The sequence below is a fragment of the Nycticebus coucang genome, chromosome X (assembly GCF_027406575.1).
Source record: "Nycticebus coucang isolate mNycCou1 chromosome X, mNycCou1.pri, whole genome shotgun sequence".
NCBI classification, from domain to species: domain Eukaryota; kingdom Metazoa; phylum Chordata; class Mammalia; order Primates; family Lorisidae; genus Nycticebus; species Nycticebus coucang.
The window spans coordinates 157,421,523-157,436,378 of NC_069804.1; the positions used below are offsets into that span (position 1 = coordinate 157,421,523).

The 14,856-nt window shown below is 37.3% G+C and overlaps 1 protein-coding gene across 1 annotated transcript in view; it reads right to left on the reverse strand.

Annotated features, from left to right (window-relative positions):
* The window catches only part of ZNF280C (zinc finger protein 280C), a 70,286-nt gene that overhangs the window by 21,989 nt on the left and 33,441 nt on the right, over nt 1-14,856 (reverse strand). The window contains exons 10-13 of the mRNA XM_053581012.1: nt 9,298-9,518; nt 6,249-6,406; nt 5,276-5,376; nt 4,257-4,403 (exon numbers count right to left, since the gene is read on the reverse strand). Of these exons, the coding sequence (XP_053436987.1) occupies nt 4,257-4,403; nt 5,276-5,376; nt 6,249-6,406; nt 9,298-9,518 (627 nt within the window). The remainder of the gene's footprint in view (nt 1-4,256; nt 4,404-5,275; nt 5,377-6,248; nt 6,407-9,297; nt 9,519-14,856) is intronic.

Genomic DNA, 14,856 nt, shown 5'->3' on the forward strand with positions numbered 1-14,856 from the left:
CTTTGCCTAGCAGCAGTTCTCAACCTGGGGGTCACGACCCACAGGAACTGTATTAAAGGGTCACGGCATTAGGAAGGTTGAGAACCACTGGCCTAGAACACTGTCTCCCAGATAATTACATGGCTTATTCCCTTATTCCCTTTGGAGAGGCCCTCTTTGACCACCCCACAGAAAAATCAGAAACTACTCCTTTACCTGAGCCCTGGCACTCCCTATCCACCTGTATTTTCTTCCCGTTATACTTACCCACCAGCTGGCATACATATATATATATACACATTCGGACATCAGAAAGACAGATACATATACACACTTACTATCTTTTTCCACCATAATGTAAATTCCAGAAGGCACAAACTTTGCTTTGCTTACTTCTGTATCCCCAATACCTAAAACAGTCCTTGACACATATTAGGCACTCAATAAATATTTGTTAAATAGTGAGGCAGATAGCAAGAGACTGACAGCACACAGGAGCAGCAGTCACAATTTAACTAGTGCAAAATAAGTGCCATTCCATTCAAGAAGCATTTTATTTTTTTGATATAATATGATGTTCAACCAAAGAAAGAGTGATTTGTTCCAAGCAGAAAAAAGTGTGTTGAACTTTTTCAGAAACATTGTTTGAGTGATCTGGGAATTTTCAAGGGTAATTCTGACTATCTATAATTTCTGCCTTTAGACCTAATATCAATGTAGAATATGAGACTGTGATAAAAGCTTAGGCTCTTAAGTCCATTTTTGCACTGCCACTTATTAAGGAATATGTCACTGGGCAAGTTACTTATTCTCTATAAACTTTTCTTTCTTCACATATAACATGGAAATAAACCTGCTTCACAGGGTGATTGTGAGGATTAAACAAGATAATGCATTAAAAGCACAAGTAATTATCAAATGGCAAGTGATTAGTATATGTTAACTACTTACTGTCATTATTAAAGAAGCTAATGAGGATATTTAACACATCTGGACTTAAATTTTTATGCTTCCTTAAAAGTTGTACAAACTGACTGCTAGCTCTAAAATCACTAAAGACATACTATATTACTTTTAGGAAAATGTTGTAACCAAAGTCTTCAAAAAGAATAAAACGAACCATGCAGTCAACAAATTCTGTCTAAATTTGCACTAATAATGTCATTATAATTACAAGCTTATAATTCTGCTCAGCTCTGGTTTTTGAGTCTGTTGTGAATAATGACACAAATTGCAAATACCTTAAAGGGAAGCCCGATGATCCTTCTTATCAATATAATCCTTTCACTGTTGACAGCTTACCTCTTAGGTACTTCAAACTTAAAAATCCTGAAATAGACTCAATGTTTATGTCTCCTCCGATTTATATGCTGAAATCCTAATCTTCAATGTGACAGTATTGGCAAGTGGAGCCTTTGGAAAATAATTTGATTATGAAGGTAGAGCCCTCATAAATGGGCTTAATGTCCTTATAAAAGGGACCCCAGAGAGTTCTCTTGCCACTTTTAACCTGTGAGGACACAGTGAGAATGTGGTTATCAATGAACCAGGAAGCAGGCCCTTATCAGTGTCAAATCAGTGCCTTGATCTTGGATGTTACAGCCTCCAGAATGTGAGAAATGCCATTAAGTATTTCTTGCTTAAGCTACTCCTTCTATGGTAGTATGTTATACAAGCCCTAACAAACTAAGACAGCACTGTGGCATACTGGTGGTCCCCAAGACTACTCCCAGATTTGACAATTCAGTAGAAGGATGTATAAGACTCAGATGTTATACTCACATCTATGATACATTATAGTAAAAGCAAACAGAGCAAGATTAATAAAGTCAAAAGGTGTGTTGGGTAGATTCTAGAGGATATCAGGCACCAGCTTCCAAGAGCTCTCTCCCAATGGAGTTGCAAAGGACACACTTAATCCCTCAGCAACTCCCTGCAGCAACATGTGTAAATTGTTATTTGATAGGAAGCTTTCTCAAGTCAAAGAGCCCAGGTTTTTTATGGGACTAAGTCACCAAATCTTCATATGACCAGAAGAAAAGAAGGTGGTCACTATATTTTTTCCCAAATTATCTAGACAAGCTGGTACAATAAGGTTCCATGTATATAACATACTCTTATCAGTTAATAGCATAGGGACATTTTAGGAGCTCAATGTCTAGGAGTTAGCCAAAGGCTAGTTATATAAGCAGGCCCTTCTGAAATTGTATAATATTTGAGCAACTCAGATCTGCTTGGATAATGCTTTCCAATACACATGGCAAGTTAACCCATTGTTGACTGGCAATTTTATACAGAAGCTATCCCATGTCACTGGCTATTATTCTGGTGACATGACGAAGAAAGCTTTTATAATATCCTACATTACCATATTTTTTTTTTTTAAGAGACAAGAGTCTCACTTTGTTGTCCTTGGTAGAGTGCCGTGGCATCACAGCTCACAGCAACCTCCAGCTCTTGGGCTTAGGCGATTCTCTTGCCTCAGTCTCCTGAGTAGCTGGGACTACAGATACCTGCCACAACGCCCTGCTAGTTTTTGTTGCAGTTTGGACGGGGCCGGGTTTGAACCCGCCACCCTCAGTATATGGGGCTGGCGCCCTACTCACTGAGCCACAGGCGCCACCCCATTACCATGTGTTTTAAGAAATCCAAGTGTAAACACAAGTTAACTCATGATCTGTCAACGAAGTTTGGGTGGCATGAAAACATAAGTTAACTCATGACCTGTCAACAATGTGTTAAGACATAAAACTTAGGGTATGAAAATCAGATAAACCACTTATGGACACAGCTCACATAGTGGGTCTACCCATGTCTTTTTTGCTTTTCTAAGCAGGTATCACTCTGAAGCAAAGCACAGGGGAGAATTATGTTAAAAACCTCATAATTAAATAGTCTGAGCTACTGTTTTATATTTCTTTCTTCCTTTCAAAATCAAAGACCAAAAAATGAAATACAGAGCAACAAAAAGTGTTTCCCCAAAATCTATTCCTCAAGAAATGTTAATACATATTGTGCAAATGGAGAGTACAATGATTCAATAAGTTTGGGGAACATTAATGTCTCTTGCTCAGACTTACAATATCTATTAGCACATTAAAGGTTCTGAAAATCCTGTTTTAAAAACAATCCTATTAAATTTGCAAATCCAGCCATTTACCAAATCATCTTTACTAGGAACAATTTTAGAGGGGAACACCTATTAACATCTGATTGAACACGGTTTAGGGAAAACCCTAGAATAGAAAAACTTTGCTAAATGTTCTTAAAGGTGAGGTGGCCTATCAGGATAAACAAATTTTAAGTACATTGGTACCATCTTAGTCATAACACAGGTAATCCTAAATATGTTTGGAAATTCTTTTATAATTGTTTTCCAATTAACATGAATAAACTGGCTATACAATGCAATCAATAATAAGAAAATTTAAGGATCTAATCAGTAAGGAAGCAAAACCTGATTACATGATCAAATTCAGTAAATCCACTGACTTTTGATTTTAAACAAGGCACTATTTCTGTTTCAAACACTCAAGAATAGCCCATTTCATCAAAGTTTTCAGCCCAAAGGACAGTTTAATTGTTTTAGGAAAAGAACCAGTAAGCGAAAATCAGATTTCAAGGGAAAGGTGCAAGCACTAATACTGGTATCCCAGAAATTGTACAGCAGAACTGGCAAAAGTCATGCAGGAAACAAGTTATAACTTATAGTTCTTTGGCACAGTTCACAACGTATCTGGTAATAAGTGTTCTTGCTGTTTCCTTTGTTATTGGCTGCTGCAACAGCCCATTCTGGGTCACTGAAGACAACCACATATCTCAAAATAAAAAGTGGGCTAGAAAGTAGAAATAAAGTTTGAAGAGAAAGAGGAAAACAGAAGGTTATGAGTACTAAATCTTATCTTCCTCAGTTCAATCTTATTTTTTTCCCTTCTGTTGATAAGCACCTTCAAAATCATCCCCATTCTCACCATTCTTAGACCTTGAACTATCCAACCTAAATATTCCATTCATCTTTCTGTTTACCTCCATTCTGGGATTGCTATTTCTAGGTAGGTTTCAGAACTTTTACTACTTATGAGCCTCACTGTCACCAGAAAGCAGGCAAGGAAAAGAAGTGTAAATTTCATAAGCAATTCAATGTAAATTATAAATTGTTTGTGTCACTCAGAACAATTTTGTTTTCTGTCCAGAACAAATCTAACCAATGTTCTAAGATATACACCTGTATCTTTTCAGTAAGACAACATGAATAAATGAGAACTGCTTAATCTCACCTGATGCTTCATGTAATGATTCATGTAGGGGGTTGCCATTTTACTAACTTTGAGGCAAAATGGACATAGCAAGTTCTTAGTGTTTTCGTGGGATGCTCTAAAATGAGCTTCTACATCAGAAAATGTTGAGGCTCTAAACTGGCAAACCTAGAAATATAAAGAAGGCTTAGTTTAAATTGAAATTTTATAACTTATATGCAATCATATCAAAGTAGCAATGACAGGTCATGTGTTTAGAAGAACATTATATACTACTAGTTCAAGCTCTGCTTTCTATACAATCAAGAATCCTATTACTGCAAGTAATAATCTTTGAAACAGAAATGTTACCTTTCAAAGTTTATGTATATATTCCCGAATGTAGCTAGACCCTCTTCTCTTCAGATCTACCACTCACTATTTTGATGTAAATTTTTAAGGTGGCATCTCTTGTTCTATAAAAAGAGTATTCTCTTCCTTAGATTTTTTTATTTTTGAGACAGAGTCTCACTATGTTGCCCTCGGTAGAGTGCCGTGGTGTCACAGCTCACAGCAACCTCAAACTCTTGGGCTTAAGCAATTTTCTTGCCTCAGTTTCCTGAGTAGCTGGGACTACAGGTACCCGTCACAACGCCCAGCTATTTTTGTTGTTGTTGTTCTCATTTTTGTTTAGCAGGCCTAGGCCGGGTTCAAACCGCCAGCTTTGGTATATGTGGCCAGCACCCTAAGCTGCTGAGCTACGGGCGCTAAGCCCTATATTCTTTCTTATATGATATAAGCCCCTGTATCTTTCTCTAGCAGGGCATATAGTTTAGTGCAGGGGTCAGCAAGCTATGGCCTGTAGACAAAATCTAATCCACCTCCTTACATACGATATGCATGAGTTAAACCAAAGAAGTTTCTAATAATGAAGAAGGTCTTCAATTTCAGTATAGTAACTAATTTTGTTTAAATGGCTAAAAAAATTGAAAGAATACTACTATTTAATGGCACTTAAAAATTAAACAAACACCCAAGTACACAATAAAATGTGTGTGTACCTGGCAAATATATGGCATTTCACCGGGTTTATGAGTGTCCTTCATATGTTGTAAGAGAATACGCTCTGTATCAAATGATAATTCACAGATTTTGCAAATAGCTGAAAGTGAAAAAAAACATATTATAGTACTTTGAGTAAGTATATAAAAAAGATTCTCTTTTGTACATCCAAAACAATGACAACTAATGATAGTAAGAGCAGAAGCAGCAGCAGCAATAGTGATGGTCGTACTACCAATTCTATAGCTGTTAACTCTCACTATTATTCTGAGGATATTACTTACATTAGCTTATTTAATTCTCCCAAGACCACTGAGGAAGTGCTATTTTTATCACTGTTTTTCAGATGAGAAATCAGAAGCACAGAAAAATTAAGTGACCTGCTTGAGCTCTTGCTGCTGTATTAAAAGGCAAAGCTGGGATCTGAACCCAAGTTGTCTACCTCCAGACTCTGTGAATTTTAACTACCACTGTAGTTACTTTTTGTTTTTAAGTGTACATTAAGGCCACTGACTTCAAATTTGAAAACCATGTAGTTTACTCTGGGTGTTCTAATTTAGTCTCCTTTGCACAATGCATGAATTATGCCAAAGAAATTTTCACTAATGAATTATTTACAAGAGGAACTTCAATTTTAGCAACACATTTTTTCTTTTCTTTTAGAGATGGAATCTCACTATGTTACCTAGAATGGAGTACAGTAGCTATTTAAAGTCATGATCACAGTACACTATAGCCCATGAACTAGGCTCAAGCTATCCTCCTGCATGCTATAGGCAAGTGCCATCATGCTTGGCTTTAGTAACAAATTGTATTTAAGTTTATAAAAGTTATAACTTATTTTTCAATTTTCCCTTCAAATTAAAAAGTCTATTTTTATTCTTATTTTTCTGTCTGAATGTTTGAGAGTTCCTCACAGTTCAGATAATCAAAATCAGTAATAGACAGGACTTCAATGAAATTGTCACTTACTAGAAAACTCATGGGGTGTGTGTGTACTCTCAATGTGGCACTGCAAATGGAAAGGTGTAGGAAATAGTCGGTAGCAGTGCTGGCAGGTGGTGTGGTTTTCCCAGATCTCACTGTTCTGTTTCTCAAGTTCCATATGGTGTTTCAGATGGTTCATAAACCTATAAATGATTGTCAAGAAGTGCAAAAATTTAGATTTATAACCAAAGAAAAACAAATCTCACAAATATTAGAACCTAAATTTTAAAAAATGTAGTTGTATGACTCAATATCTCTAAGGCTTGAAACCCCTCTAGAAAAATATGCACTTTAAATAATTTACTTTTATTAAGTAGTAAACATTTTTATTTCATTTTTGTTTTTCAAATAATCCATTAGTACATTATTAATGTAGTCAGTATGAAGTATCACTAATTTGCTGTAATTCTTCCTCATCATTTGAGATTTCAAAAATTCTTTTGGCAAAGAAAATTAGCAGTCGTCTTCTCCGTACATGAAATACTACTTACATTTTAAAATAAAATACCTAAAGGAAGGGAATCCTACCATCAAAAGCAGCTATAGTGATAAGAGAAATCTGACGGCCTTGAAGATACAATAGGTTTCAGCTGCTTAAAAGATAAATTATTGGTATTTTTATTTGTGTCTTGGTTTCCAAATGCATGCAATAGCAATTTTAATGCTTATAATTACAAGAACCCTTTATTTTATGTAATTATACTGGCTTACCGTAAGTACAAACTGTTCATTTTTTCCAGCAGACTGTGTCTTTTGTAGCACCGTCCATTTTTCAGTTTTACATTCTGCTATTTCATCTTCTCTAAAAGGCTTCTTATGAGAAGCTTAAATAGCAGAGAGTACAATATAAAGGGGCACAAATATTTCAAAGAGCTTACTGAAAGCTTTTTGCTGAATTTCAAAGTAAAGTTATTCAATTAAAACAGCAATTTTTTTTAATCAGACAAAAGCTTGATAACTAGAATCTACAGAGAAGTTAAATTAATAAACATAAAAAGAGCCAACAATCCCATATATCAATGGGCAAGAGAGATGAACAGAACCGTCTATAAAGAAGACATATGAATAGCTAACAAATATATGAAAAAATGCTCAACGTCCCTAATTATTAGACAAATACAAATCAAAACCAGCCTGAGATATCATCTAACCCCAGTGAGAATGGGTCACATCACAACTCAAAACTTCAGATACTGGCGTGGATGTGGAGAGAAAGGAACACTTTTACACTGCTGGTGGAACTGCAAACTAATACAACCTTTTTGGAAGGCAGTATGGAGAACCCTCAAAGAACTCAAACTAGACCTCCCATATGATCCTGTAATCCCATTGCTGGGCATCTACCCAGAAGGAAAAAAATCCTTTTACCACAGGGACACTTGCGCTAGACTGTTTATCATAGCTCAATTTACAATCGCCAAAATGTAGAAACGGCCTAAATGCCCACCAACTCAGGAATGGATTAACAAGCTGTAGCATATATACTACCATGAAATACTATTCAGTCATTAAAAAGATGGAGACTTTACATCTTTTGTATTAACCTGGATGGATGTGGAACATTATTCTTAGTAAAGGATCACAGGAATGGAGAAGCATGAATCCTTTGTATTCAATTCTGATATGAGGATAATTAATGTCCTAGTACACGGTGTGGGGTAGGGGATGGGGAGAGCTGGGAAAGGGAAGGAGGGAGGGGGTGTAGGGACACGGGGTGTGGTACATTTTGGGGGGGCAGGATACATATCTAACAAATGCAATAAATGTAACCTGTTTCTGTGCATCCTCAATGAATCCCCAACAATAAAAATAAATATAAATAAAACAGCAATTTTAAGACTGGGTCAACTATTTACAATTATTCACTATAAATACCTAAAGAAAACGGTTTTAAAATAAAGTGACAATGTCATTTACCTAGACAGTAATCATGAAGGTTTTTTTTTTGAGACAGTCTCAAGCTGTTGCCCTGGGTAGAGTGATATGGTGTAATAGCTCACAGTAACCTCCAACTTTTGGGTTCAAGCGATCCTCTTGCCTCAGTTTTAAAAATAGATTTTAGTAGAGATGGGTCTTGCTTTTTCTCAGGCTGGTCTTGAACTCGGGAGCTGAAGCAATCCACCCGTCTCAGCCTCCCAGAGTGCCAGGATTACAGGTGTGAGCCACTACACCCAACCAATCATGAAGGTTTTAACATATTTCCTTTTTAGGGCCAGGCACGGTGGTTCACGCCTGTAATCCCAGCACTCTGGGAGGCCGAGGCGTGTGGATTGCCTAAGCTCAGGAGTGTGAGACCAGCCTGAGCCAGAGTGAGACCCCCTCTCTAAAAATAGCTGGGAGTTGTGGCAGGCACCTGTAATCCCAGCTACTTGGGAGGCTGAAGCAAGAGAATCGCTTAAACCCAAGAGTTTGAGGTTGCTGTGAGCTGTGATGCCCAGCACTCTACTGAGGGCAACAAAGTGAGACTGTCTCACACCATCCCCCCAAATATTTCTTTTTCAGACCTCTAAAACATTCTTTAGAGGCTCAGTGCCCGTAGCACAGTGGTTACAGGGCTGGCCACATGAACTGAGAGTGGTGGGTTTGAACCCACCTGGGCCAGCTAAACAACACTAACAACTGCAGCGGAAAAATGGCCAGGTGTTGTGGTAGGCGCCTGTAGTCCCAGCTACTTGGGAGGCTAAGGCAAGAGAATTGCTTAAGCTGAAGAGTTAGAGGTTGCTATGAGCTGTGATGCCACAGCACTCTACCAAGGGCGACATAGTGAGACTCTAAAAAGAAGAAAAAAGAATTAATTTTCCCTTAAGTTAAAATACATTTTTACCCTTACTTAAACTATGAAAAAAATACAACTAGATGTATTCAGGAGTCAAAGTTCTAAAATCCAAGAAAGTACAAAAGCTTTTCAATGTGATAACTTGCCGTTGTTCTTAGGATAAAGTGTAAAATTGTTTAACTAGGAAGGCACATAAAAATAAAAATACAATATTTCTATTTGTATTTTAAGCAGAAATAAAAATAAGTATTTACATACCTAATATTATTTTTAAGAACTTTCAAGCAACTGAAGCATTTAAAAGTTGTGTAAGTCTTCTGTTCTTCCTCAGCAGCTCCTTCATGTTTTCCATAATAAAAGTCACTAACTAACATGATCAATTTTCCTTTCTCTGAATTCGTCTCACTTTTGTTTTCAACACTTGAAAATTCTTCTTTAATATTTCCTAAGAAGTTATTTATCATGTCTGGACAACAATCCTGAAAGAGAAAAAAAAAAAAAAAATATATATATATATAAAAGCCTAATTTAAATCTTTTTATTTTTTTGAGATAGAGTGTCACCTTGTTGTACTCTACCGAGGCCCGTGGCATCACAGCTCACAGCAACCTCATACTCTTGGGCTCAAGTGATTCTCTTACCTCAGACTCCCGAGTAGCTAGGACTACAGGTGCCTGCCCATCACAATGCCTGGCTATTTTTAGAGATGGGGTCTTGCTCTAGCTCAGGCTGGTCTCAAACTCCTCAGCTCAGGCAATCCGCCTGCCACACCTCCCAGAGTGCTAGGATAGTTATATCTTTTACAAATTAGATACCAAAAAAGATTCTTCATTTACAACTAGGGCCAGATGATATAAAACTATACTTTGGCAATATACATGGAAAGATATTCACCAAAATGTTGTCTTCCTTCTTTATATTTTCTAAAAAATTCAAATAACAGACATCTACTATCTTAATAATGAAATAATTTCAAAAAAATTGAAAACCTTAAGATTAGGGATAATTATATATCTAATACCCTTTTCCTTGCAATTTTTCTCTTCAGATATAAATACAGTAGAACCTCTGTAAGGTGATCACCCAAGAGACTGCCAACATATGTAGGCAGTCAACATCAGGAAGTAGGCCTATTGTATTGATACATAAATGTACTTATTTGTATAGCTTTTATTAAAGAATATAAGAAATCATACATAATCAAACACAGTAAAATCATACATCCAGTAATCATACAAAATCAATATTTACTGTTTTCTCATGTTTTAATCATTCTTTCTGAAAAATAAGTCAATTTTGGTCTGTTTCTTATATTCTTATTACAAATGTAAGTGGAGAAAGCACTCTCAATGCTGGCTACACCACTCAGCATAACTGGGCATTTTTCCACAGCAAAATGACTTCAATTGCATTATCAGATGTTTGATTTCCTGGAGTCTCTGCAATTTCTGTATTATCCTCACTTGCTTTTTCTACTTCATTAGGTGCTTCATGCACTTGTACAATGGTCTGTAGTTTGGTCAACATTGTTTGGAAAATTGCTTCTCGGTCAGGTTCATGACAGATAGGCACCTCATCATCTACTGCAATAAAACCTTCAAAATTTACTACTTTGAATTCTCTCATGGGAGATGGACTGTATGATGGGGGCCAAACTCTCTTGAAACACTCTGTATGGCTGAACTTTATTCCAGGCAGAACTGATCCAGAGGATAGTGTTAACTGATGGAGGAGATGAAGTGCTTCACAGGAAGACCACAGGTTTGGGTTTTAGTGATTCTTTGCAAAAGCTGGGTTCAGTAGTATACTTTAAATGTTTTGATGATGCCTTGGTTAAGAAGTTGGATTTTTGAGGTTGTGACACTGCAAAAATTTCAGTGTCCTGTTCATGAGATGATTCATTTGTAGGTGGCCAGGATAGTCCACTGTAAGACTAGACTGTTTCTTCTTCATTTCTTGGTCAATACCCTTTACATACCCCTCAAATAGGGTGTACATTTGTTTGATCTCCAAGTGACAGGGAGGTCTTCAGCCTTCAGCCTTCACGTTCTTCTTCTTTTTTTTTTTTTTGAGACAGAGTCTCACTATGTCGCCCTTGGTAGTGCCGTGGCGTCACAGCTAACTCCTGTGCTTTAACAATTCTCTTGCCTCAGCCTCCCAAGTAGCTGGGACTACAGGCGCCCGCCACAATGCCCACCTATTTTTGGTTGTAGTTGTCACTGTTGTTTGGCAGGCCTGGACTGGGTTCGAACCCACCAGCTCCGATGTATGTGGCTGGCACCCTAGCTACTGAGCTGCAGGTACCAAGCCAACCTTCAGGTTCTTTAATGTGCATGGCTTTGCTGATTTACCAATTACCAAAGGCTTCAGTTTTTCTCTGGCTAAGCTAGCACAAAGCAGAACCATGAAACATTCTTTGGAAAGTTTTCCACTCTTACATTTGTCACCCTTCATGACAAGCCTCCTTGAAAAAGAGTCCACACTCATGAGCATTAAAGCTTTTGTCATCTTTGAAGCTTCTGGCAAAGTCTGGGAACATTTTAATGAACTCTTTCACAACTTCTACTGGAACTTCATTGAATTCACCACACAAGACTTTCTTGGAGAGCTCACGTTGCAGTTTAAATTTTTCAAGCCAACCACTTGATGGTTGGAAATTTGCTACCCTGAATTCCTGTGCAAAATTTTTAGCAACTTCTTAGATAACTGGCCTGGAGGTTTGGGCGTTAACTACCCACAATTGTTTGAACCAACTTAATGTAGCTTCACTGATTTCACTGAGGGAAGTTTACTTCCTTTTCTGCTGTAGAAATCCACTTTCCTTACCATACCTAAAGACTCATGTTTATATTTTTGGATGCTGCAAACTGTGGTCTTGCTAACACCAAAATAATCTGCTGTCTTTCTTTGACTGCTCCTTTCCAGAAATGTAGAAGACCAACCTTTTCCTTCAATGTCAGCTCTTTGAGTTCTTTTCTTTGGATCATCATGTCTCAATTAACTAAAATTTTTCATTAATTGTAGGACGTGCCTACAATTCAGACCAGTCCTTCATGTTGAAAAAATCTTCCACAACACGCGATAAACAGAATGTTAGGCCTAATTCAATATGTGGTAATAATAAAAAATGAAAAAAGAATTTATACTAAAGAAAAAATACAACTAAGAGGCAAAGGCTATATCTTCTACCTGCTGGTGTAGAGCAGACTCCACTGATCAAGTTACAGAGGGTAAATTAATATTGTGTGTCACAGTCCAAGTGATCACAATACAACTTACAAAGTTGGTCAGTCTTCCACAGAGTACAGATGGTGCATGTCTGGTCTATGAAACTTGGGTCAACTTAAGAAGGTGGTCAACTATGGAAGTTCTAATCATGAATTTAAATAATAATAGTATTGATATAATAGTATTTAATAATAATAACAGTATTTAATAATAATTTATTTCTAGCCCAAAATAATACATTTCATATCTTTCATATAAACCTTAAAAAGTAGTTTTAGGCCAGATGCGGTGGCTCACACCTGTAATCCTAGCACTCTGGGAGGCTGAGGTAGGTTGATTGTCTGAGCTCTCGGGTTCAAGACCAGCCTAAGCAAGAGTGAGATCCCGTTTCTAAAAATAGCCAGGCATTGTGGTGGGAGCCTGAGGCAAGATAATCACGTTAGCCCAAGAGTTTGAGGTTGTGAGCTATGACACAATAGCACTCTACTGAGGGTGACTGAGTAAGAATCTGTCTCAGAAAACAGAGTAGTTTTATATACCATTATGTATAAAAGCTTAATTATCAAATAACACAGTTGTATTTCAGTAAAGCTTGGTTAGAACTAGACTTTGAACACAGCTAACTTGCCATTCTCCAGACCTGAGGTATTAGAAAGTGTGTGGGACACAAAGAAAGACATCAGTTACATCTTGAAAACCTCAACACATTTTATCTAGAAAGCTTAAACATTTGAAGGGGGCTGGACATGGTGGCTCATGCCTTTAATCCCAGCACGTTAAGAGGTTGAGATGGGAGGATCACTTGAGGACATGAGTTTGAGACCAGCCTGGGAACAGAGCAAGATCTCAAAAAAACAAAAACAAAAACCTGCGATGTGTCGTAGTATGCACCTAAAGTCCTAACTCCATGGGAGGTAGAGGCAGGAGGATCACTTGAGCCTAGGATTTTGAGGCTGCAGTGAGTTATGATCATGCCACTGTACTTACTCCAGGTTCAGTGACAAAGTGAGACCCTGTATCTTCAAAAACAAACAACCTCCCACCTCCCAACACATCTAAAGGGAAATTTGTCTCATAAACTGATCCTAATGTGGAATACTGTCTAATGAGATAAAACTAATTTATTTATTATACATACCTTTAGTTCTAGGATTTCTCTAGAATAACTTTCTAAGAAAAACTGGACAACAAAAATAGGAGAAAATATTTGCAACCATATAGTGACATATTTGATAATATGTAAGAAACTTCTACAACTCAATAGCAGAAAAACCAAATAACCAATTTAAAAATGGGCACACTGGAATTAAATAGACCTTTCTCAAAAGAAGACACAAACAGCTAATAGGTCTGTGAAAAGATGCTAAGTATTGCTAATCATTAGGGAAATGCAAACCAAAATAACGAGATATTATTACCTCACACCTGTTAGGGTGACTACATCAAAAAGGCAAAAAGGATAAGCATTGGTTAGGATGTGGAAAAAAAGAAATCCTTGTACACTGTTATCAGGAAAGTAAATTGGTGCAGCCATTATGAAAAAACTATGGAGATTCCTCAAAAAATTAAAAAACTATATGATCTAACAATCCTACTTCTGGATATACTTCCAAAGGTATTGAAATCAGAACTTTACCTGTAATCTCAGCACTCTGGGAGGCCGAGGTGGGTGATTACCTGAGCTCATGAGTTCAAAACCAGGTTGAGCTAGAGCGAGACCCCATCTCTAAAAATAGCTGGGCATTGCAGCAGGTGCCTGTACTGTACTCCCAGATACTCAGTAGGCTAAGACAAGACAATCGCTTGAACCCATGGGGCCTGAGATTGCTGTGAGCTATGATGCTACAACACTCTACCTGGGGCAACAAAGTGAGAGGTAATGAATATGTTCATGCCACAGACTGTGATGGTTTCAAATGTATACTTATCTTTAAACTCGCATAGCTATATACATGAAATATGTACAATTTTTTAGATGTCAATCATACCTCAATATGTTTTTTTAAAAAACGATAAGACTACATAATAAAACAAGTTAGGGTGGAAAAAAACACTTTCTTCAAAATCCAAACTACAGGTGGCACCTGTAACTCAGTGGGTAGGGTGTCGGACAAACATACCGAGGGTGGCAGGTTTGAACCTAGCCAGGGCCAGCTAAAATCAACAATGACATGCAACCAAAAAATAGCCAGGGGTTGTGGTGGGCGCCTGTAAGTCCCAGCTACTTGGGAGGCTGAGGTAAGAGAATCGCTTAAGCCCAAGAATTGGAGGTTGCTGTGACGCCATGGCACTCTACCGAGGGTGACAGAATGAGACTCTGTCTCAAAAAAAAAAAAAAGAAAAAATTCAAACTACTTACATATGAGGCAACTCCAAAACTAAATACCTAAAAAAAAGGGATAAAGAAAGCATAACAAAAATGTGTGACAGAACCAAGACCAATTAATGAATATAAATGAGTTTTACTCAATTCCTTAAGGAAAAGAGATTTTTACATAGGATCACAAAAGAAAAAACAACTCTGGTGAAAGGAAGAAACATTTCAAAAATAAAGCAAACTGGAAAGGCTGAAAATAAAAGGACAAAAAG